This window comes from Phodopus roborovskii, unplaced genomic scaffold, assembly GCF_943737965.1.
Source record: "Phodopus roborovskii unplaced genomic scaffold, PHOROB, whole genome shotgun sequence".
NCBI classification, from domain to species: domain Eukaryota; kingdom Metazoa; phylum Chordata; class Mammalia; order Rodentia; family Cricetidae; genus Phodopus; species Phodopus roborovskii.
In genome coordinates this window covers 16,499,680-16,522,914 of record NW_026126418.1, presented here as the reverse complement: position 1 = coordinate 16,522,914, position 23,235 = coordinate 16,499,680, and the positions used below count along the sequence as shown (strand labels likewise).

Sequence of the window (23,235 nt, the reverse complement as noted above, 5' to 3'; positions counted from 1 at the left end):
CACACCATTTATCTGACAGTGCACTTAGTACTGCTTCGCCAGGGAAAATCACACAAAACAAGCCTGGTACATCAGCACTTTCATTGTGTGCTGGGCTGAGCCTCCCTTCACATGGTCGCATCCCCATTTTAGTCCAGTACTCCCTTTCCCTGCCCCTTCCCCAGACCTGCCTCTTTTTGTGGCACTTACTGCTGGTTTCCCTGAGCTCCGTTTCCACTTTGTGTTTTTTGTGGGGCCCAGGAAGCTAAAGCTGTGTGTATTTGTGGATCAGACAAGTGCAGCAAGTTATTATCATTGGCTTCTGAAGGGGAGAGTGAGGTGATGGCTGCGTTTAAGTTGGATTTCCTTCCAGAAATGATGGTGGATCATTGCTCTTTGAATTCCAGTCCTGTGTAAGTATTTTTGTTGTCTAATTTTTATCATAAGCAGAGGGAATGGGGCTGTATTATTATTATTAGTATTATTATTATTATTAATATTTGGTGAAATTGGTCCCTTAAAAGAGGCAAGAAAAAAAATTAGAAAGCTCACATTTAATTCTCTTAACTATTTAGCCTAATTCTCATAATGCTAATTGCCTCTAGGATGTAACTAAAATCTTTGCATGAAGGTACACTTGATATATGGCTAGCAACATCAGTTCAAGTGTGCTGGCTCTAATCTCTTCAAACTGTAGTGTTTGCTCATGTAACAGATTCCAAGGTGTTTTTTAAACTGTGGCTTTATTGCTTTGGGTTGGGTATGCCATATTAAATAATCCTTTGGGAATTGAGCATTTTGTTATTTATTGTTTTTATTTATTTACTTATTTTTTTTGAGACAGGGTTTCATGTAACCCTGGCTGGTAGAGAACTCACTATGTAGCCAAAGATGACCTTGAAATCCTGATTCTCCTGCTTACTCTTCCTGGATGCTGGGATTGCAGGCATGAGCCATGAAGCTCAGTTTTGCCAGGCATAGAACCCAGATTGGGCAAACACTTTATCATCCTCAGCATGTTTCTATTCTTTGAGACAGGATCTTCCTGTATAGCTCAGATTGGTCTCATGATCCTTTACCGCGGCTGCTGAGGTGCTAGGTTTATATACATGTACCACCATGCCCTGCTAATTTTTAACTGCCATACTCTGATGCTCCTGTCACAGAGAAAACTGGTAGTTAGGTATGGTATTATTTACTATTGTATGTATAGTGTTACATAGTTTATTGACCTGTGAATTATAATTCTGAACCTTAATTTTCTCCCTCTACCTCCTTGATAATTGAAAATACACTCAACATGTAATTTCAATAATATTAGGTTATCCTCATCAAAAACAAAACCTATTAAAACAAAATTAGATCAACTTTGATCGGCAGTTGTGGCTACCTGGTCAGCAAGCGAAAATGTTAACCTGGCCCTGAGTTCTGGACTTTGTAGAGAAGGATCACATTTCCAACCCCTGATGTCTATGAAAACCTGAATTCTATATTACTTCATTTCAGTTACCTTAACCAGTGTTCCTGGTTTCATCACTTTAACCAAGTTCAAAATATCTTGGAACATCAAATAAATGCACCTTTATTGAAAGCCAAGAATGTTGGCAGGAGAACATTTTCTAGGTGAAAGATATTAGTGTGAATTTTTGACATTAGGCCTCCCTGTTTAAATCATACCTCCAAGAGTGGTGTAATAATAGCAGATGCTTTATGAGATATTTGAGACTCTCTAAGTTAGTCATATTGCTCTTTTGGAATGGATTATATGCCTTCTCTGTAGTACTTCAAATACCAATTTCAATGTGCCTTTTTATGACAGTTCTTTACTATCAAAATGTTATTTTAGCAGTAGTTAAAACGGCAAATTGCAGTAAGTATTACTTTCAGGATTCAACATGGAGCTGGAGCGATGGCTCCGCGGTTAAGAGCACTTGCAGAGGTCCTCAATTCAATTTTCAGTACCCACATAGTAGTGCACAACCCCAGTTCCAAGGAACCAGACACCCTTACACAAATAGATATGTATGCAAGCAAAACACTAATGCACATAAAATAAAAATAAATTAAAAAATTCAGCACACCATGTATGTCCTTATCTCAGAATATATGCTAGCTAAAATTGGAGTTTATAGCTCAAATTACCTTTGCATTAGTAAAGGTTTTTTGGTTTTTTTTTTTTTTTTTTTTTTGCTTTGTGTCTGTTGTTGAACATTCGAGTGTTTTCCTCAGCTCCTTTCTCCTCTGTTCTTTGGCCTTTTCTTTTTGTGCTAGAAATTAGCTTGCTGAGCAAACCAATGTTTTGAGCTACACTCCATCTATTCAGCCTCTTTTTCCTTTTTCCTTTGCTTCCCTTTCCTTTTTCTTCATATAGGGTTTCATGTATCCAAGGCTGGCCTCTTAACTGTCTGTGTAGGCAAGACTGGTGAATTTCTGGTCCTCCTGCCTCTATCTACCTCCTGAGCTTTGTGATGATTTTCCTATGCTTCTACTTCCAGTTTATACAGCCCTGGGGATCAGATCCAGGGTTTCCAAGCACTTTACCAACTGCACTACCACCTCAGCCCAGTCCACCATTCTACAAAGTCTGTGACAGAACCATTATATGAACATCACCTGGAATTTAAAAATCCAGATTAGTTTTCATGTTAAAGTAAGGTTCAAGACTGTACTTTAAGTATAATATATAGTTTTAAATGTATATTGGAATTTGAAGCAAATGGATTTAATGTGGGTATTTTGAATTAATCAGAGTGGATTGTTACTTTATTTCTTTTTAATCCAATGTCATTTGCACCTGTTTTTGTGACCCATCTCTGCCAAAGCTTTCTCTGTAGACCAGCCTGGCCTCAAACTCACAGAGATCCTCTTAAAGAAACGTGTGTGGCTCGCTGATAAAGGACTCACATGATGGCAGGAGAAAGCAGACTGCTTCATTTTGTCCTCTGACTTGGACATACTGGGCCCATGGTATATCAGTGATCTCTCTCTCACACACACACAATCTTAAGTTCTTTGATTATTGCCCGTATTCTACAGTTGAACTAAATTGAAAGAGGTATTAGGAGTATACTAGACCAGCTATCAATGAGTAGCTTAAACTTGCATGCCCTTAGAGCCATACCACCTCAGAATGGAGCTTACAATGAAGGGTGCGTGTGCATGTGCATTTGGGTGTGAGTTTGAGTGTGCATGTGGGAGCTGTTGGAAATAAAACCGAGGACCTTGTACATACTAGATAATTCTTGAAGTTGGTGCATGCTTGCCACCTCTAAATTATTCACTAAAGCAATACTTTAAACCAGAGGTTAAGTCAGTGATTTTTGAGTAAAATAATTTTGTCTAGGAATGTGATTGACAAGTGTATAAATTTTAATTATTCCCAGTATACATATGTCCAGGCTTGTGTGCACACGCACACACAGTCTCTGTCTCTCTCTCGTAGGGGGTGGAGTTTGGGGATCTACTTCGTTACTTTATAGCCCTGATTGGCCTGGGATTCACTGTGTAGATGAGGCTAGCCTTGAACTCACAGATGTTTATCTGTCTCTGCTAGGATTAAAGAGATGTACTGCCATGCCTGGCTCATTCTGTTATTAGTTTTTGACACTGTCTGGCTGTATAGCCCAGGCTGACTTTAAACTCATGATGCACCTACCTTTACTTGGCCAGTAATAGGGTTGCAGCTGGCTTGCTAGGATTTTGTGTTTTTTTTTTTTTTTTTTTTTATTATTTAAAAAAAATTGGGGGGGTCCCCCCCTTCAAGACAGGATTTCTCTCTGTAGCCCTGCTATACTGGAACTCACTCTGAAGACCAGACTGGCCTCGAATTCACAGAGATCCATCTGCCTTTGCCTTTTGAGTGCTGGAATCAAAGGCCTGGCAGGTATTTTTTAAGAGAAAAATCTGATAATTTTCTTAGTTAACTTTAGAGTAGCAAGAGAGTGACAGTATGTATCTGTAATCCCAGCAATTAGGAGCTAGAGGCTAGAGAGAAAATCAGAAGTTTAGGGTCATCCTTAGCAACATAGGGAGTTCAAGATCTGCCTGGGATGTTTGAGACCCTGTTTTATAAACAAAAGGAAGGAAGGAAAAGAAAAGATCTAGGAATAAAATTCAAGTTTTTAATGTATCATAGGAATTCCATTTTCTAGTTCTCTCTAACCTACCTCTTTTTCTATCTTGATTCCTAATCATCTCTGTGCCCCCTCCCCCCCCTTAATTGATTTCTGTGCTCTAACTTCCAAGTGTATTTTGTCTTCCTTTCTGTCCTCTTTTCATCATGCTCAGGCTTTCAGTTCTACATGCCATTTCTCCCAGTTCTTTCATCTTAAATCCTCAGGCCATACTCCTTCAAATAAAGTCAAGTTATTAACCACATCCTATCTCCCCAACACACACACACACACTTTTTTTTTTTTTTTTTTTTTTTTTTTTTTTTTAAAGACAATATCTCATCAGGTAGTCTTGACTGCCTGGAACTTCAGAAATCTGCCTGCTTCCCTAGGGCTTGGATTAAAGGTGTGCTTCACCCAACATACCCAGCAACATAGAATTTTTATATTTGCTAAGTGATTTGTTGAGTATGTAGTGTTTTCACTTGATCAGTATTATCCTCCAAAGCAGATTATTGTTGTCTTTTACAGAACCAATATAATTGTGGTGTTGATGTTGCTCTGACACCATAGTAAGAACATTTTTTTTTTGTTTTTGTTTGTGGAGGTTTTTTTTTTTTTTGTTTTTGGAGGGGGTGTGAGGGAGGAGTAGCTGGAGGGAGAGATTGAGATAATTATAGACTAAAACCTTGACATTTTTCCAAATCTCAGGGAAGAACACTTCAAAATTAGATTATCATCTTTGTTGTTAAAGGATGTTGACTTAGAAACCTTTATTGATAGCTTTTTTTTTTTTCCTGGTACCTAGTGACAAGTCTCCCTTAATCCAAATTAAAATTATTTCCACATATCATACACATTTTTTGTCCTGTTTTCACTAGAGAAATACCTGGAACATAACATGGACTTCTTTTTCTAACTCCTTGAAATTGATATGCATTTCCCCTTTTCCATAGCACAGTATTTACATAAGCTAGGGAGACTTGTTGAGATTGGCTGATGGTTAAATTTAGAATGTAATATGGGTTTATGCTTGCTTAAAAGGTAGATGGATTGATGTCTAAAGGTTTTTTTCCTATTTGTGTTATAAGCAAAAGGAAATCAACTAATAATGACAGGCGAGTGACAAAATGAATAATGAAAGCTTTTAAAAATTATTGGGGGCTCTGCGTGTGTGCGTACATGCATGGTTGTACTTGGCTGTGCAGGTGTGCTTTACCTACCTGTGTGGGTGCATGTGGAGGCCACATATTGATATCAAGATGTCTTCCTCTATCTCCCCACCTTATTCTTAGAGAGAAAGTCTCTTGATGAATCCAAAACTCATGTTTCAGCTAGACTGACTAGACTATTGAACCTTGGAGTCCATCTGCCTGTCCTTCAGTGCTAGGGTCATAAAACTGCTCCATCATTAAAGTTCTCCACCATGCCTGGCTTTTTACATGGGTATTGGTATCTGAACCTCAGGTCTCCATGTTTGTACAAGCACTGTAGTGATTGAGTCATTTCTTCAGCATCTACACTGCTGTCCCCTTTATCATGCTGGGGATTGAAACCTGGTTGTCAGCAGGCTAGATAAGTACTCTGACTGGAGTTATTAACCTCCAGGGAAACACATTTATTTATTTGTTTGTTTGTTTGTTTACCTACCTACCTATCTACTTATCTGTCCACGTTTTTATCTATTTTGTGGTGCTGGGAACCATGCCCAGTGCCTTAGGGATAGTAGGAGAGCACTGAACTCCATCCTCACCCTCAGGTGACTTTTAATGCAGTAATTACCTACTTAATGACAACATGCACAATGAATGTATATGTACAAGGAGAGTAGAAGACTACTTATTGTTGCTCATCTCTTTACACCAGTGACAGTTGAGAAAGTTTGAATTTGCTTATTTTTAATGTATATTTATGTGGTTGCTTCTCTCAGGTTTTAAATTTCTAGCTGACACTGTTAAGTTTCCTTTTTGACTGCATGAGCTCCAAAATTTTTATTTTTTAAGAAAATCTTTATTTTTACAATTTTTTTTAAAGTATTGTGTGGACATGTATGTGAAAGTCAAAGGACAGCTTACAGAAATTGTTTTGGAGTGAATGCTCTCTTACATGTAGATTCTAGGGATTGGACTTTGGGTTCCCTGGCTGGACATCAAGTGCCGTTTGCCACTGAGCCAGCCCTCCCTCCCTACTGAGCCATCTTACTGACTGCATTTAAAAGATACTTAATCAAATGAATTAACTTTTTGGAGGCAGGATCTCACTGTGTACCTCTGGCTGGCCTGAAACTCAACAGAGATTGGTCTGCTTCTGCTTTCTCCTACTGAGTGCTGGGATTAAAGGCCTGTGTATACCATGCTTGTGGAGGTTAGAGGACAGCTAATGGGAATAGGTCTTTCCTTCACTGGGTGGGTCCTGAGGATGATGCTCAAGCTGGCTGTCTTGGCAACAAGAACCTTTATCTACTGAGCCATATCGTTTTATTTATTTTTTCCAGTCTTTAAAAAAAACTAATTAAGGCTAGAGAGATGGCTCAGTGGTTAAGAGAGTTTGCTGCTCTTCCAGAAGACCCTATTTCAGTTCTTAGCACCTATTTTTGTTGCCTTCCTGGAGCACTCACACACATACCAGAAGATAAATCTTAATTTATGTATATTAATAAAAATGAAGCTTTTCCAAATTAGCATAAAATTTATGGGTCTTATTTTGGCAATTTCAAACATGTACAATTGTTTTATTCATTATGCCATGCTTTTGTTATTTACCAATATATACCATGTCTAACAGTGTGTTGACCTATATAAGTGCTCAGTATTTATTGTAAGCAGGAATGAGTCAATAAGTGATTGTAGCTCATGATCTGTATAGTGTGTTGACCCTGAGTGAACATTTGAAGTACTTAAGTAATGCCTTTCAAAGTGGTGGACCACCTTATCCTTCACTCCATTAAAAAAAATATAGTAAAACTTATTTCCTTAAAAATATTAAATATGGCAGGGCAGTGGTGACACACACTTTTTTTTTTTTTTTTTTTTTTTTTTTGAGGGTAGCATGGTCTATAGAGTAAGTTCCAGTACAGCCAGAACTACACAGAGAAACCCTATCATGGAAATAATCAATTTAAAAAATGAGACATAAATTTATTTGTATTTGTTATCCTTATCGATTTTAATAGATCTATAATGGGTTAATTCAATTTCTGTGAAAAGGGAATTCTAAAAGGTTAAGTTTGAAAGTTGCTTCTGATTTCTGGGCCTTGGTTCCTATAGCACTGACCTAGACAATTCTTAGGGATACTGAGTTGGTATTCAAAAGGGAAAGATTGGTTTATGGAGGGGGTGGACTTAAAGAAAATAGAGAAGAACTTGAAGCTGATGATAAAGGCCCATAGTCTCAGGCACTAGATAGTCAAAGTCAGGAAAAATACACATAATTAATTCATGGCCAGCCATGTTCTACTGCAGTGGTTCTCAACTCTTCTAAGTGCTGTAACCCATTAATACAGTTCCTCATGTTGTGTTACCCCCCAACAATAAAATTGTTTTCATTGTTACTTCATAATTGTAATTTGCCACTGTTATGAGTTTTAATGTAAATACTTGTGCTTTCTTAGGCAACCCTGTAGAAGGGTTGTGTGTGTGCACACACACACACACGCTATCCCTGAAGTCATGACTCACAGGTTGAGAACCACTGTATTACTGAGTCAGTTAAAGGCTATCTTGGGCAACTTAGTGAGAATGTCTCAAAGTAAAAAGAAGGCATATAGTCCAGTGACAGAGTACTTGCCTAGCATGTACAAAGCCTTAGGCTCAATCCTCCCACCCCTAAAAGAAGAGGGCAATACAGAGAATTTGGAGAGGAAAGGGTTTGCCTAAAATCCTGAGTTTCTACCAGTTTTTAGATAAGTTGTAATTTATGTATATTAAACATGCTTTTGCTTCTAACTGAATCAATGATGTAAAGTTAGAAAAGGCATGTACATGTGGGAAGAAAGGACCAGCCCATGCAGTTGGCTTCTAATATAATATAAATGAATAAGCCTCTGCAAAAAGAACTGTTAACTTATTATTAAAACATATCCTGAATGCCATTGGGTTTCTGTTACTCTTCTCTGGAATACAAACATGAGAGATTAGCAACGTTTTAATAAAATGCTACTAAAATTGATAAAGTTATTAGGGTCATATTGTAAGAAATGTCACCTATTGTTTCATTACTCAATGGTACCTTCTTGTTTTAATCATGGAAGCCTGGTTTCTGTTGAGACAGTAAAGTTAAAATGCTAAAATAGTTATATTTTACAATGGCCAATGACCTGCCATATTTCTTCTTCCCTTCCACTCCCTTTTTTCCTTTTCTTTCTTTCTTTTCAGATAGGGCTTCTTCGTGTAGTCCTAGCTTTCATTGAACTCAGGATTTTGCCTCAGCCTTCCTAGTGCTGGAACACAGAGGCATACCACCAGTCTCTCATCCACAGCTTTAAATTGACAGTGTAAAGGAAAACCAGTAAGACCGTGAATTCCAAAGTAGGTTTTTCAGCATGCATGTGGTATATATACACCCATGCATGGGTATGTGGAGCTTTCAGTTTTATTTTTTTTACTTATTTTATTATTTCACTTTTATTTTTCAATTTAATTAATTTATTGAGACAATGTCTTACTGTATAGCACCGACTGACCAGAAAACTTCCTATGTAGATCAGGCTGATCTCTATTTCCCAAGTACTGGCATTAAAGGTATCCACTTCCATCCTTAGCTGTTGTTGTTGTTGTTATTATTAGTTTGAGACAGTGTCTCACTGAACCTACAGTTTGTCAATTGGCCAGGCAAGTCAGCCTGTCTGTTCCCAGTGTTGGTATGCCAGGCCTCTTCTGTGGATACTGAACATTCAAACTCCATCCTTGTGCTTTTTATTTTACCTCTGAATCATCTCCCTATTTGCTTTCAAAATAACTTTTTAAGAGGATAGCTTGGCCAAGTGGTGGTGGTGCACACATTTAATCCCAGTACTTGGGAGGAAAAGCAGGCAGATCTCTGTGAGGTGGCAAGGCTGGCTACGGAGTAAGTTGCAGGACTACATGGAGAAACCCTGTCTCGAAAAATAAAACAACAACAAAAAAGAGGATAGATTAATCCTATGGCAATTATATAATCATAGGAAGTGGTAGCCATCCCTTTTGTTGTTTAGAAAGACATTCTCATAGGACCAAGTTCAAATCTCTGTAGGCAAAGCTCTTCCTGAATTCCTGATTCTCCTTTCTTTACCTCCCAGATGTCAGGGTTATGAGTATGTTCCACTACATGCAGATACTACATACATACACATAAAAATCATTTTGAAAAAGGAGAAAGAATTTTTCAAACCTTTAGACATTTCTTCGTCTCACATAGCTATGAACCATTCCTGCTACATCAAGTATAACTGTAAGAACTAGCAGGAAGGCTGTGGATACAAGTCAGTGGTAGAATGCTTGCCTGAGACCCTGAGTTACATACCCAGTAATACCTTTGAAGAACTATCAGTTCTTGGGGAGGTTGGATAAAGCCAAATGATAAAAAAAGATGTGAACTATTTAATAGAGGTGGAAATTTAGTACTGTTTATATCCCAGAAATCCCTGACTAATTAGAATGGAGAAATACAGAGAACCATAAGTAACGGGCGTGTTGGCTGTGTGTTATTTCAATTTATTTATTTATTTATTTATTTATTTATTTTTTTTTTTTTTTTTTTTTTGAGATAGGAGCTTTGTATGTAGCCCAGGCTGGCCTTGAACTTGAGGCAGCCCTTCTGCATTTCAAATGCTGGACTCACCCAAATATGTTAGTATTCTCCCAATAACTACTTAATGCTAGATTCTGCAACAATATGAAAAATACCCTCTGTGGTTGTTCAGTTATAAAAGATTTCTAAATTAGAGCATAGAGGTAAATGGCTTTCATAGATTTAGCATTCCTTGATAGTTTTTGAGAAGTTGTTAGGTTTGGATGTTAAATTTTAAGTGAAGATCTTGGAATAGTGGGAAAGACTTGGAAATGTACCTACTGAATAAATGTTTGTGATGCAAGAATATCCTTAAGTTTACAGGATAAGATTACAGGTATTAAAGTAGGAGTGTTAGGTATGATAGGACTGGGAGATTTTGTAGAATTTGAAATGGTTGCAGTTGGTGGGGAATCTAATGCAAAGTCTTAGAGAAACAGCAAGTACTGGTTACATAATTTAGAAAAGTAACTAGGAACTTACATCACAGTCATTTTTGTCAGTTTAATAAGAGGTAAAGCTAACTCAAAAGCACCGTTTGTGACAGCCCCCTTTAAAGTTAGTATTCTGGTAATTTGGATTTTGGAAATTAAGTGTATCTGTTCTAACATCTGCTAAAAGGATACTGTCTGTATGTTAAAGAGTCCTGACTCTTATCTATAATCATTAATACTTTGTTACTATACAGACATTTTAGAGTCCTTATTAGGCTGATGTAATGACTCAGCAGGTAAAATGCTTGCTCTACAAGCCTGACAGTAAGAATTCAATCCCCAGAACCCACATAAAAGTGAATGGACAGAACTGAGTCCAAAACAGTGGTCCTCCAAACTTTGCACATAATGCTGTTGCATATGAGTATCCATATCACACACACAAATAATACATTTAAGAAGAGATTTGTTTAGCTGTACTCAAATATTATTAAAACTTGATCTGTCTTTGGGATCTTTACTTTGTTAAGTTCTGAGAATTTTTATATTAGACTAGGAATAAGTGGCATTGTCAATTTCTTTAAAACTCCATATGTCTCTTAATCAGAATGGTGAATTTAGTTTGATACCTAATAGAGTGGACAGACTAGAATTCAGGTAAATTAAGTAGATGTTTTTTGAAAGTACTTGAAAATCTTTACAAAAATTAACCCCTTCTGGTATATTATATATAATCTCCCCCTTTATCTTATGCAGCTCAAAGAAAATGAACGGCACCCTGGACCACCCAGACCAACCAGATCTTGATGCTATCAAGATGTTTGTGGGCCAGGTTCCCAGGACCTGGTCTGAGAAGGACTTAAGGGAGCTTTTTGAGCAGTATGGTGCTGTCTATGAAATCAACATCCTAAGGGATAGGAGCCAAAACCCTCCTCAGAGCAAAGGTGAGGTGTTTTATTTTTATCTATTCATTTATTTGTTTTTATTATAGTTCATAATATATGTGGAGGTCAGAGGACAAATTGATATACTAGATTTTCTCCATTATGTGAATCCTAGGCATTGAAACTCAAAGGTTAGACTTGGTAGGAGTGCCTTTACAACATGCTTGCTAGACAGAGTTTTGGGGTGTTTTAACACAGTGCAAATAATTGTTTAGCTTTTTAAATTATTTTTGTTTTGTTTTGAGACAGGGTGTGGTCTCTCTTTAGCTCTGGCTGTCCTGGAACTTGCTATGTAGACCAGGCTGGCCTTGAACTCAAGAACTCCTCCTGCCTCTGCTTCCTGAGTGCTAGGATTAAAGGTGTGTGCCACACACAGCTGGATTATATTTTTAATTCCTATAATATACTATACATTCTATCACTGGTTGTCAGGGTATTTCTGTGACTATATGAGGGAAGGTGTTCTTACATATCAGCTATATTTTTTTAATCCAAACACATTTAATGGCTTAAAAATAAAATACTAAAGTGACCTCATGAGGATTTGTAAAATGCACCTGGGCAGTTCTGTGTAAGTGCTCACAGAGCTATGTGTCTCATTTGATTTAGGAATGGAATGCTTAAAATAGTAAGTAAACTAGCCACGTGAGGTAGGTTTTTTGTTTTTTTTTTTTTGGACTAGAATAAACTAATCTACAGAAGCCTTTATAGGACAATTGTTCAACTGAGTAGGGCTAAATTTAGGCAATTTCTTAGCAATAGCCTAGAAAATGGATAGGAAAAGAAACGTTAGGCTCTTCCAGGGATCACAGCAGCATGTGCATTTCAGGAGGCCAATATTAAGTGGCAACATTAGCTTTACTTGTACACAAACATACTCTATTCTCCAAATAATCAATTTTAGAGTGACTCTTTGTTAAAGCTATTCTCCAGTACAAACGTGAGGAGTATGATTGTCGTGTGTGCACAAGTTAATGAGTTAGGCTCTAAAAACAGATGAATTTTCTCCACATGGAATAGCTAACCAGAAATAAAAGTTGTAATATCTGGAAATGTTTGGTTATACAACATTAATTTTAAAGTGTTGCATAATATTGAGAGAACTATTGTATTTTGTGAGAATATACAAGTATCAGAACACTGAAGCCCAAAATTTTTTAAGACCTTTCTATCTCTAATCCAAATACTAAACAAAGTACAAAATCTTCAAGTGCTATGTGAAACAGAATTATCTGATGGGGATCAGGAATTCTATAAGTATAGATTCTAATTTCTTCAGCAGTTTTATAATTTAATAAGTGATAATTATGTTTGAAGCACATTGTCAAAACTAGCTATGATAGACTAGAAAGATGGTACAGCAGTTAAAAGCACTGACTGCTATTTCAGAAGATCCAGGTTCAGTTCTCGCTGTAGCTCACAATAGGCTGTAAATCCAGTCCTAAGGGATCCAGTGCCCTTTCCTGTCCTCAGCATCAGGCACTTATATACACCCATATTACATAAAATAAAATAATAATAAAAAAATTAAGCTGGGTGTTGTTGGTGCATGACTTTAATCCCAGCACTCCGGAGGCAGAGGCAGGCGGATCTTTTTTAGTTCGAAGCCAGCCTAGTCTACAGAGTGTGTTCCAGGACAGACTCCAAAGTAATACAGAAAAACCCTGTCTCGGAAAAACAAACAAACAAACAAACAAAAAACATTGTGCTATCAGGAGCGTTTTGTTCTGAGCAAGCAAAGAGTTCTGAAGAAACTAGGCTGCCAGAATAGAGACTGTAGCTAGGTCTTGTTCCTCAGCATATTACCTAGTTTATGATAGGATTGGTTAAATGGAATGAATGGCACATAACATTTGTAAAACGAGCTTTTGTAGCCAGGCATGGTTGTGTAGACTATAATCTCAGCTCTTAGAACGTGGAGGCAGGAGTTTAAGGACATCCTTAGCTAACATACCAAATTCAAAACCAGCCTGTGCTAAATGAGATTTTTTTTTTTTTTTGTCTCAAGGGTTTGGGGGGAAAAAAAAGAGAAGAATTTTTCTATTGATATTACAGAAGTAGAAAAGGACAAAGGACTTGTAATGACTACAAGGATTCTAGAGATATAGCCCAGAGCTAGACTAGGCTAGAGCAATAAAAATCCTTAAAAAATAGCATGCCCTTTGGCTCTTTGATGGGCAGTGGTGGTGAACTTTAATCCGAGCACCCAGGAGGCAGATGGATCTCTGAGTTTGAGGCCAGTCTGGTCTACAGAGTGAGTTCTAGGATAGCAAAGGCTACACAGATACCCTGCCTTGAAAAACAAAGCAAAAAAAAGTAACGGCCTTCTCTTCCTACTCCAGTTTTAATAAACTCATTCCTCTCTTGAATTTCTGCAGCAGTGTATCAATAGAAATGTTCTAAGAATTATCTGTTTTCAAGGCATTGATTTGATTTTGTAAAATCTTGTTTGTTCAGGGTGCTGTTTTGTTACATTTTACACCCGCAAAGCTGCTTTAGAAGCTCAGAATGCTCTTCACAACATGAAGGTCCTTCCTGGGGTAAGAGGCTCTTACAAGTAAAAATGACATTGTTTCTGTTTTTGTGCATGGGACATGCTTAATACATGTCAAGCACATAGTGGAAAGCATTTTGGAGGAAAGGTAATTGCTGTGAAAATAGACTATAAAGGGAAAATTTCAAAGACGTTAGACCAAAAGTTGTCCTCGCTGCCAAGAGTCTTGTGTATTTTAACTTTATGACTCACATTCTATCTATTCTTATATTTTGTAAGTAAGATCATTGGGCAGCCATGATATCAGAGAGGCTGTTGTTTGGTATGCCCTTTAGAGTCTTTATATTTTTTAAAGCCATTAATGGGTTTCCTTTTTAGATGCATCACCCTATACAGATGAAACCTGCAGACAGTGAAAAGAACAACGGTAAGCAACCATGCTAAGGTCTGCTCTGCATGAGGTTTCTTTTTCTTCTTCCTTTCTTTGCCCTCCCTCCCTCCCACTCCACTCTCTCTTTCTTTCTTTTCTTTGCTATTCTTAGGATATGTTGAATTATGCTATCAAAGTCTTCTTTGAGCTGGGTGTTGATGGTGGTACAGGCCTTGAATCTCAGCTCTTGGGAGGCAGAGACAGGCGGATCTCTGAGTTCAAGGCTAGCCTGTCTACAGATCAAGTTCAAGGACAGTCAGGGCTATTGTTACATGAAAAACAAAACAACAAGAAATACCCTTTGTCTCAATTTTGATAAATAGTGAGAAAAAACAGAGTTAACAGAAATAGTGCACATTATGATGAATTAGCCAGGTGTGGAGGTATACAGTGTAGTTTCAAGCATTTAGGTGTTTGAGGCCTACTTGGGCCCACATGAGACCATATCTCAAAAACTGTCGTATCCACAAACAGAAAACCTAGAATGTCCTTGGTAAGTATACTCTCTTATGGACAGGGTTAAGGAGGAAAGTGAACCATCTGGAAAGGAGATCTGCTAGTGCTTTAGGACAGAGCTTCCTGAGCTCAGTAGGGACAAGGCCACGATCAGTGCAGTTGCCAAAAGTACCCAGGTACTTTTGGAGCTGGGGATGAACTCAAACTTTAAAAAGTGTCATCTGTAGAAGCAAAACATAATTTGCAACCAAAGAAACTGAAGTTGATAGTGGTCAGAAAACTACAAATAATCTTTGTTTCACTCCCACAACTGAACTCTTGGAGAAATGCAAGTCATGATCGGAACAAAAAGTTCAGCAGGAAACTCAGAGGAGAATTTTTCCCACTACAGCTAGGAAAAAGATGTGTAGAGACAGGCAGACCATCTCAGAGGCTATACTACTGACAGACAGCTCTGTTTGGTGCCATTCTTAAGGACATGGCCTTCCTTATTGAAATTGTGGGGATTTTGAAGACTTTTCAGTAGATTTCACTTAAAATTCGATGGCATCTGGCTCATAAAGGTTTATTAAGACAAAGTACAACAGAATAAAGCTGTATGAAAAGCTTAGAGGCTAGAATGTTAATTTTGAATTCTGAAGAGTTTCAGTTAGAAGTACAAATGATCCAGCATTCAGGAAACATGAAGGAGAATCTCTATTAGTTAAAGCCAGCCATGTCTATAAAGCAAGTTCCAGGACAGCCAGGGCTATGTAGAGAAACCCTGTTTCAGAGAGGGAGGGAGGGGGAAGGAGGAAGGCAGTCAGGCAGACCAAAAGCCATTCACAGTTTAAGGGAAATTTTAAGTAGGTAAAGTTTAAAATGTTAGAAAAGGAAAGTGGCAAGTTTGCACTAAAGAGCCTTCTGTTCCCTGGTCATATCAAATGTAAAAACTTTTTCCTGGTATTGCTAGAAAGAGTAAACATACTAAGTATATGGCAAGATGCCAAAAACTTTGCATTTTGTACCTACAAGATTAGCCTTTGTAATAACCTTGCTATCTGTTAATCAAACAGATTGGTGAAGTAAATTGAACAAGAGTACAAATTCTCCATGTTTTATGCAAATGCTTCCAAATATGTATGATTTTAAATTACCATTGTTATGCTGTTATATAATTGGTAATACATTGATGTAAAATTATGGGAGGAAGAAAGGTGTCTTAGAATCTGTGAGATGAAGGCTGGAGAAATGGCTCAGCTGTTGGGAGCACTGGCTGCTCTTCAAGGGGACCCAGGTTCAATTCCCAGGTCCCATATGGCAGCTCACAGCTGTCTGTAGCTGGAGTTTTAGGGGATTTGACACCTTCACACCAATGCACATAAAATAGTTACATAAATTATTTAAAAGGAGGGTCAATGGAGAAATAGCTCAGTTTAAGAGCACTGGCTGTTCTTCAGAAGTCCTGAGTTCTATTTCCTGCAACCACATGGTGGCTCACACTCATTTATCATGAGATCTGATGTCCTCTTTTGGCCTGCAGGCAAACATGTAGGCAGAACACTGTGTACATAATAAGTAAAGAAATCTTTAACATGAAACACAGAGGGGGAAACAAGGAATCTGTGAAGATGAGCTGGGTGATAGTGGTGCATGCCTTTAATCCCAGCATTTGGGAGGCAGAGCCAGGCAGATTTCAGAGTTTGAGGCCAGTCTAGTCTACAGAGCAAGCTTCAGAACAGCCAGGGCTACAGAGAGAAACCCTCTCTTGGAGGGGGGGGGGGGGCAAAGATTCTGTGAAATGGATCATATGAACAGAGCCAGGATTCAAATCCTTTGGCTCTTGACTATATACTACACTGCTTTTTAGTGATAATATCCAAGACTTTTGTGTTTTACTCTTTTAGCTGTGGAAGACAGGAAGCTGTTTATTGGTATGATTTCCAAGAAGTGTACTGAAAATGACATCCGAGTCATGTTCTCTTCATTTGGACAGATTGAAGAATGCCGGATATTGCGGGGACCTGATGGCTTGAGCCGAGGTGGTACATTTTTATAGCTTTTAAAAAAAATACTTGTCTTAAATTGCAGTCTCTTATTTAACAGGACTAGTGGAGAAAGATAGATGAAGCCACATAGATAAGAGGTTGGGCCTGCTACCTCCTGCTGTACACCTTGATTTTGTCACTCCTCTCACCAACTGATCTCTTTTATTTTCATCCACCACCACTACCACCCCTTGTTGTTTTCCCAGACAGGGTTTCTCTCTGTAGCCCTGTTGGCCTGGAACTTGTTTTGTAGATTAGGCTGGCCTCGAACTCACAGACATCCATCTGCTTCTGCCTAATACTGGGATGAAAGGTGAGCGCCACCATGCCTAACCAGTTGATCCCTTTTGTGTTCTGCTTAAAAAGTTCTGTCTCCTTAATTTCTCTTGATTGCTGAGGATCTTGATGACCAAAATGGAACCATTTTCTCCTCACATTTTCTTTTTATCATAACTGGGATTTTTGGCTTCTTCCTCAATCATTCTCTCCTATTTGTGGTTCCTTGGTAGCTTGTAGTACCCTGTCATGACATAACTGTCTACTGTACCAGCTTGTGAAACCCTGAAAAGTAGGATCACATTTATATTGTTAATATGGTGGTCAACACACAGTAAGTTAGATGTTTAGTCAATGTCTGACAAATTTCTAAACAAGTGAATATCGATTCCTTCCTTACCAGGTTGTGCATTTGTGACTTTTACAACAAGAACCATGGCACAGACAGCTATCAAAGCAATGCACCAAGCACAAACCATGGAGGTAAGGAACAGACAGGTAGAAGAGGAAAAAAAATCCCTTACCATGAAAATCCTTTGCCTGGCAGGGCTGGGATAGCTGCCTATCAAAGTCTAGCAGCATGTACAACATCAGATTGCCTTCACATAGTCAGTCTACCTTAAGATCTGAAGTAGTACATTTAAAATGATGGAGCTCAGTGATGTAGAGTACCTGATAATCTTGCAGAGGACTTGTGTTTGATTCCGCATCCACATGGTGGTTCACAAACATCTGTAACTACAGTTCCTGGGGATTCGGTACCCACTTCTTGCCTCCTTGGGTACCATAAATGTATGCGATGCACATACATTACAAGGGAAAACACTCCTACAAATGAAATAAGTAATAACTTTAAATAGCTAGCATATGTTACAAGCAGTTTTCTGTCAGTCTGGTCCCACATCCGCTTCAGCCCCAAAATAACGCACAGAGACTCTATTAGTTATAAAGCTGTTGACCAATGGCTAGAGCTTCTTACTAGCTAGCTATGTCATAGCTATTAACTTATTTCTGTCAATCTAAGTGTTCCCACATGGTCTTGTCTTATTGGAGAGCGGGTCCAGACCTTCTCTCACGGCCTACTCTCTATTACATCTCCCAGAATCCTCCTTGTCTCCTAGTCTCAAATAGCTTGCCTTTCTATTTGCCAACACTGCTTTATTCATTAACCAATAAGAGAAACATTTACAGAATGACATCTCCCCATCATCTCATCTTTTCAGTTTAAAATAAGGAAGGGCTTTAATATTAGTAACTTTAATATAGTAAAATATATAACAAAATAGTTGTCGAATAAGAACTATAGTTAACAATATTTAGTCCATTAACATCAGGAATTAAAGAAAATATTCTATCATCTATCTTTGTGAGTTTAAAGTCTTATATGTAATTTATCTTTAATCCTAACAAAGGAAAACTATAACCATAACCATCTGTCTTCAACTCCATTAAAGACCACAAAAGGATAGTATAAAAATTAACTCTAGAAATGACAGAGACAACTCAATACCTGAACAGTCATCCAAAGTTCTTCTGTAAACTAGTGCATCTGTCTGTGGCCCATAGGCCATAGTGTGTCTGGCAGACTCCTCAGCAAAGCAGGAAACTTTAAACTGTTCTCTTGTATTGGCAGTTTGTCAGTCACTTTTCTTTGTCCTGTAGAATGTCTGGCAGGCTCTTCCATAAAGCAGGAACCCTGTGGCTCTGTCCATCTTGTATCAGCATTCACTTTTCTATGGGTCCTGCATGTCCAGTTTATACAGCATAAAGCCAAATAGTCCAGACAAAAGCAGTATCTTGCCTAAATGGCTTGTTTTGCCATATTGGAAACAAATTTCATAAAAAGTTTCTTCCTTTCTGATGCAGATGGTATTGCCAGGAGCAGTTATGTGTCACTGTCAAAAACCCTAAACCATTTTAAATGCCATATTTTGTAGGTCTTTGAAAGGTTTGAAGAATGCCTATCCAATTGAAATATAACTACATATCTGTAAAAACCTAATAAATTTAACTGTAAGTTTTGATTTATTATAGGTAACTATCTACAATCTGCACTTAATTATACATTACATTTTTAAATAGGTCATATACATAATACTTAAATGAGAAATATACATATCATAAAATTGACCTTAAATTTGTATCAATAAATGAAAATCCATTCCAAAACAAAGTATTCATTTCTATACCATAATCCCCTTTTTACCTTTAAAAAGAGATTGATTGTGATCATTAACCATTTATAACCAACCCCATTTAAATGAAAACAAACATTTATAAACAATATTTGGGAATTTGGGCACTGTTCTTTCCAAACTGCTTCCTGCTGTTAGGGGGTGCTGTCTTGGGGATCCTAAGACACAGAAATCCTGGCTGTAATAGTCTGCAAGGCTGCCTTGTCCCAGATGTTTTGAATGTTGGATCATCTGGGACACTGCTTCAGGGGGTCTTGTTTGATCAAATCATGTTATTCTGGAAGGAATCATAGCTTTTCATTTTCTGTGGAAACAGAAATAGAAATTCTTTTCCCCAGTAACCTGTCCTTAGAATTAAAATTTTAAGTCAAAGCATTTTTAAAATATTTAAGTTCAATTAATTTAGCAGCATTGATGATCAAGTGTATTTTAGCAGTTGTTGTTCCTTCCTTAGCAATTGAGCAGTTTAAAGACAGCACAATAGCATACAATATCCAGACTCTCTGTATATTTCCCATCTTTAGGTGGCTTTTTTATTACTCTATTTATTTTATTTCTATTTTTCCACTTTTTGAGTCAGTGTTTCTGTGTTACTTTGGATGCCCTAGAATTCACTGTACACCAGGTTTGCTTTGAAATCACAGATTTGCTTGCCTCTGCCTTAACTGTGCCACCATACCCAGCTATTCACCTTCCCTGCTTGCCTCCCTCCATCCCTCCCTTACTTTTTAAAACCAGTTTATCCTGTTTCTTTTTTTCTCCTAAGACTAAGGAAACCTCCCTCAAAGGAGCCACTCAAATCTCTGCCTGTCTCTAGCAAAACAGAGCCCACCTGAGAAAAATGATACTATCAAGAAATCTTGTTTATCTCTGTTCTTTTTTTTTTTTTTTTAAATCTTTTTAAGCTTTTGTCAAGTTTTAAGTGGAAGTTCTTAGTACCCACATTAGATATGGTGAATACTTACAGACCCAGTGATTGAGGCTAAGGCAGGAGGAATACTTTAAACCCAGTAGTTAAGAATCAAGTTTAGCAACATAGTAAGATCTCCCTGTTTTAGAAATAATAAACAGAAAATGATTATTATTAATAGTATTTTGCCACTACTATCTATCAAAAAAGCCATTTAGGGGTGTGAAAATTAGAATGCAGCCTTCATATTCTCTCCCAACCCAGAAGGAAGTTTTGTTGTTTTAAATTCTGTGTCCCTGTATATTCCTGTCCATCCACAATATAAATGCAGAAATCGGGCAATTTGTAGAGGTTGGTTTTCCCTTCATTCTGGGTTTGAGGGCTCAGGTTCAGGTCATCATGCTTTCTATAACCCCCTTTACTCACTGAGTCATCCTCCTACCCCAAAATAAGGAATTTGATCCTTTGGTTTTGATGTTTTCATAGGGTTGCTCATCTCCCATGGTGGTAAAATTTGCTGACACCCAGAAGGACAAAGAACAGAAGAGAATGGCCCAGCAGCTCCAGCAGCAGATGCAACAGATCAGTGCAGCATCTGTGTGGGGAAACCTGGCTAGTCTGAATACTCTTGGGCCCCAGTACTTAGCAGTGAGTTGTGTGATTTGCTTTCTGCATACTGTGCAAGCTCCCATCTGTTTCTTCTTCTGATGTCTCTAGCTAACAAACAGTGGCATTTGCAACTTTGGACATGTAGAGAATTTACATAAAAATTTAGACAGTCTCATTTAAGTAGTGTATTTCTCCTTTATGGTTTAATCTTGAGGCACTTGCTACAAGTAAAGTGAAATCATGACTTTAATTTAAAGATTATAAATGTCTCATGTTTCCCTGACTCCAAGAGAAATGCTTAGGAAAAATCTTTGTTATTCAGCATCATTTTTTATGTCTCTATCTACAAGATGTGATGGGCATTATCAGAATCTTTTTTTATTTTGTTTTATTTTCAAGACAGAGTTTCTTTCTGAGACTCTGGCTGGCCTGGAACTCCCTTTGTAGGCCAGGCTGGTCTGAACTCAGATCCACCTGCCTCTGTCTCCAGAGTGCTGTAATTAAAGGTGTGCACCAACCACCACCCAGCTCATCAAAAATTTTTATTGCGTCTTCCCTAAAATCGTGATAAATATATCTTTCAGCAGACGGAAAAATCCTGAGATTAAAATGAATACTAGTAAATGAGAATTACAGGTACATATTTGTTGCATTTGTCAAATTGTAAACAGGTTTCCTTTAATTGGTTTCTCCATGACTTTGAGTCATACAATCTAAAAGAAGGTGCAGCTCTAATTATTTAATTTATAGTCAGTAATGATCTCACAGGGTATTATTAGACTTGTGAGGCACAAAGGAAAAGGACATCTTTGAGCATAGCAGCACATGAGTATAGTTTCAGTGCTTGGGAGTCCATGGCAGGAAGATCAGGAGTTCTAGGTCAGCCTGTGATGCACAGTGAGTTCCTGCCCAACCTGAAGCCTTGTCTCAGAGAAAAAGACAAGGTCTCTCAAGCTGTAATTGGTGGAACTTTAAATCTGTATGGAGAGTTTGGATACAGTCAATCATTCCTCATTCTTTTAGATACCAATGCTATATGGAAACAGCAAAGATGACATCTCTGTTGTCCAATAAATAAATAAAACTACTAATTTTTTAAGCTAGTATGTCTAAAATCAGATAGGAAAAAGATAAAGTTTATTACATATTTCAGTAGAGTAAATTATTTAGAGCTAGGGACATTACATAAGTTCAGGAATATTGTAGTTTTCCACTAGATTAATGCTTTGAGAATGATCTCCAGCCAGGTGTTATAATGCTTTTAATTGCAGTAGTCAGTGACAGAGTCAGGCAGATCTCTGAATTTGAGGCCAGCCTGGTCTATATAGTTCTAGGACAGCCAGAGCTACATAAAAGAGAGACCCTGTCTCAACTACACTAGTTTAAAATCATTAAGTGGAAGGCTGGGTATAGTATTATATTCCTTTAATCCTAGCCTGGTCTACATGTTTTTTTTTTTTTTTTTTTTTTTTTTAAAGCCAGCCATCACTATATATTTTGAACCTGTCTCAAACAACAACAAAGTAATAATAAAATAAACTAGTAATATTTGTAACCTAAAGAATATGATACATTGATCTCACTAGGAGAACATGGGAGAGAAAGAAACTAGAAATGGCCCATAACCTATAAGATGTGCTGGCGTTTGGATTTAGCTTATTTCTCTATGCTACTTTTGTTCTTTGCTGTGCTGTATTCTGCCCAGAGATGAGCTTAGCTCACTATCCCAGTGAACAATCTTCTTAGCTGGGGTTTTAGCTGTGTTGCTTTTGTTGGGTGTAGTCATTAGCCTTGCATTTTTGTTGGGATCTTGTCTTTGACTTTCTTCTCTCTGGGGGCCTCTGCACTCTTGCTTTGCTGTGCTGTAGAGTTATCCCAGATGCAGAACCAGCCCTCACTCTCACTCTTGTTCTGTTTTTTGGTGTAATGTCTAGCTTTATTTGCAGCTCCTTCAGCAGACTGCCTCCTCTGGGAACCTCAACACCCTGAGCAGCCTCCACCCAATGGGAGGTAAGTACTTCACTGCTGCAGAGGAGCCACAGCACACAGGCCAGCAGACAGCTGCCTCAATCTAAGAGTTTTGTGCCATGGCTGCCAAAACTTTTTCACTGGTTACATAAAGCGACTACCTAGGGACTCAGATTTCTTGTTTCTGTTATGTAGCTATATTGTTGGTTGGTGCCTCTATACTCTGAAGTTGTCTGGTATACCTCATTCTAAGTCACTGTTGGGAAAGGAAGATGCCAAGAGCCCTTAGGGACCACCCAGGGTTAGGCCAATTAAATGCATAAAAAACTCCCAAGAGCTGTATATGAAGAAACATTCAGTAACCCAAAGCTGCTAGTACCAAGGAGTTTTTTGTATTTCTGAATTCATGCTGTTGTTGCTGTTAAGATACATGAAGTCTTAGAAAAAAACAAAACAAAAAGATACATAGAAAATGTAGATTATAAATAACATGGTTTGTAGCAGAATGAAGTATTAGAGACATGAGGTATTGGCTAACAGAAAAGTCTAAAGAGGCAACCTGTGCCTGTACTCTGTGCAGTGGAGTGTAGCTAAGCATACACATTGAGAAAGGGGACTGCATTTTGAAGTTTAGA

At 37.9% G+C, this 23,235-nt stretch overlaps 1 protein-coding gene across 6 annotated transcripts in view; it reads left to right on the top strand.

The window, feature by feature from the left end:
• Window positions 1–23,235, top strand: part of Celf1 (CUGBP Elav-like family member 1) — a 72,576-nt gene that overhangs the window by 37,806 nt on the left and 11,535 nt on the right. For 3 of the 6 annotated variants that reach the window (XM_051184268.1, XM_051184269.1, XM_051184264.1), the window contains exons 2-9: window positions 241–392; window positions 11,048–11,235; window positions 13,693–13,775; window positions 14,108–14,156; window positions 16,502–16,636; window positions 17,322–17,401; window positions 20,510–20,671; window positions 22,567–22,642. In XM_051184268.1, coding sequence (XP_051040225.1) covers window positions 322–392; window positions 11,048–11,235; window positions 13,693–13,775; window positions 14,108–14,156; window positions 16,502–16,636; window positions 17,322–17,401; window positions 20,510–20,671; window positions 22,567–22,642 — 844 coding nt within the window. In that variant the 5' untranslated portion in view covers window positions 241–321. The remainder of the gene's footprint in view (window positions 1–240; window positions 393–11,047; window positions 11,236–13,692; window positions 13,776–14,107; window positions 14,157–16,501; window positions 16,637–17,321; window positions 17,402–20,509; window positions 20,672–22,566; window positions 22,643–23,235) is intronic. The other 3 variants (XM_051184266.1, XM_051184265.1, XM_051184267.1) reach the window with 2 other exon arrangements.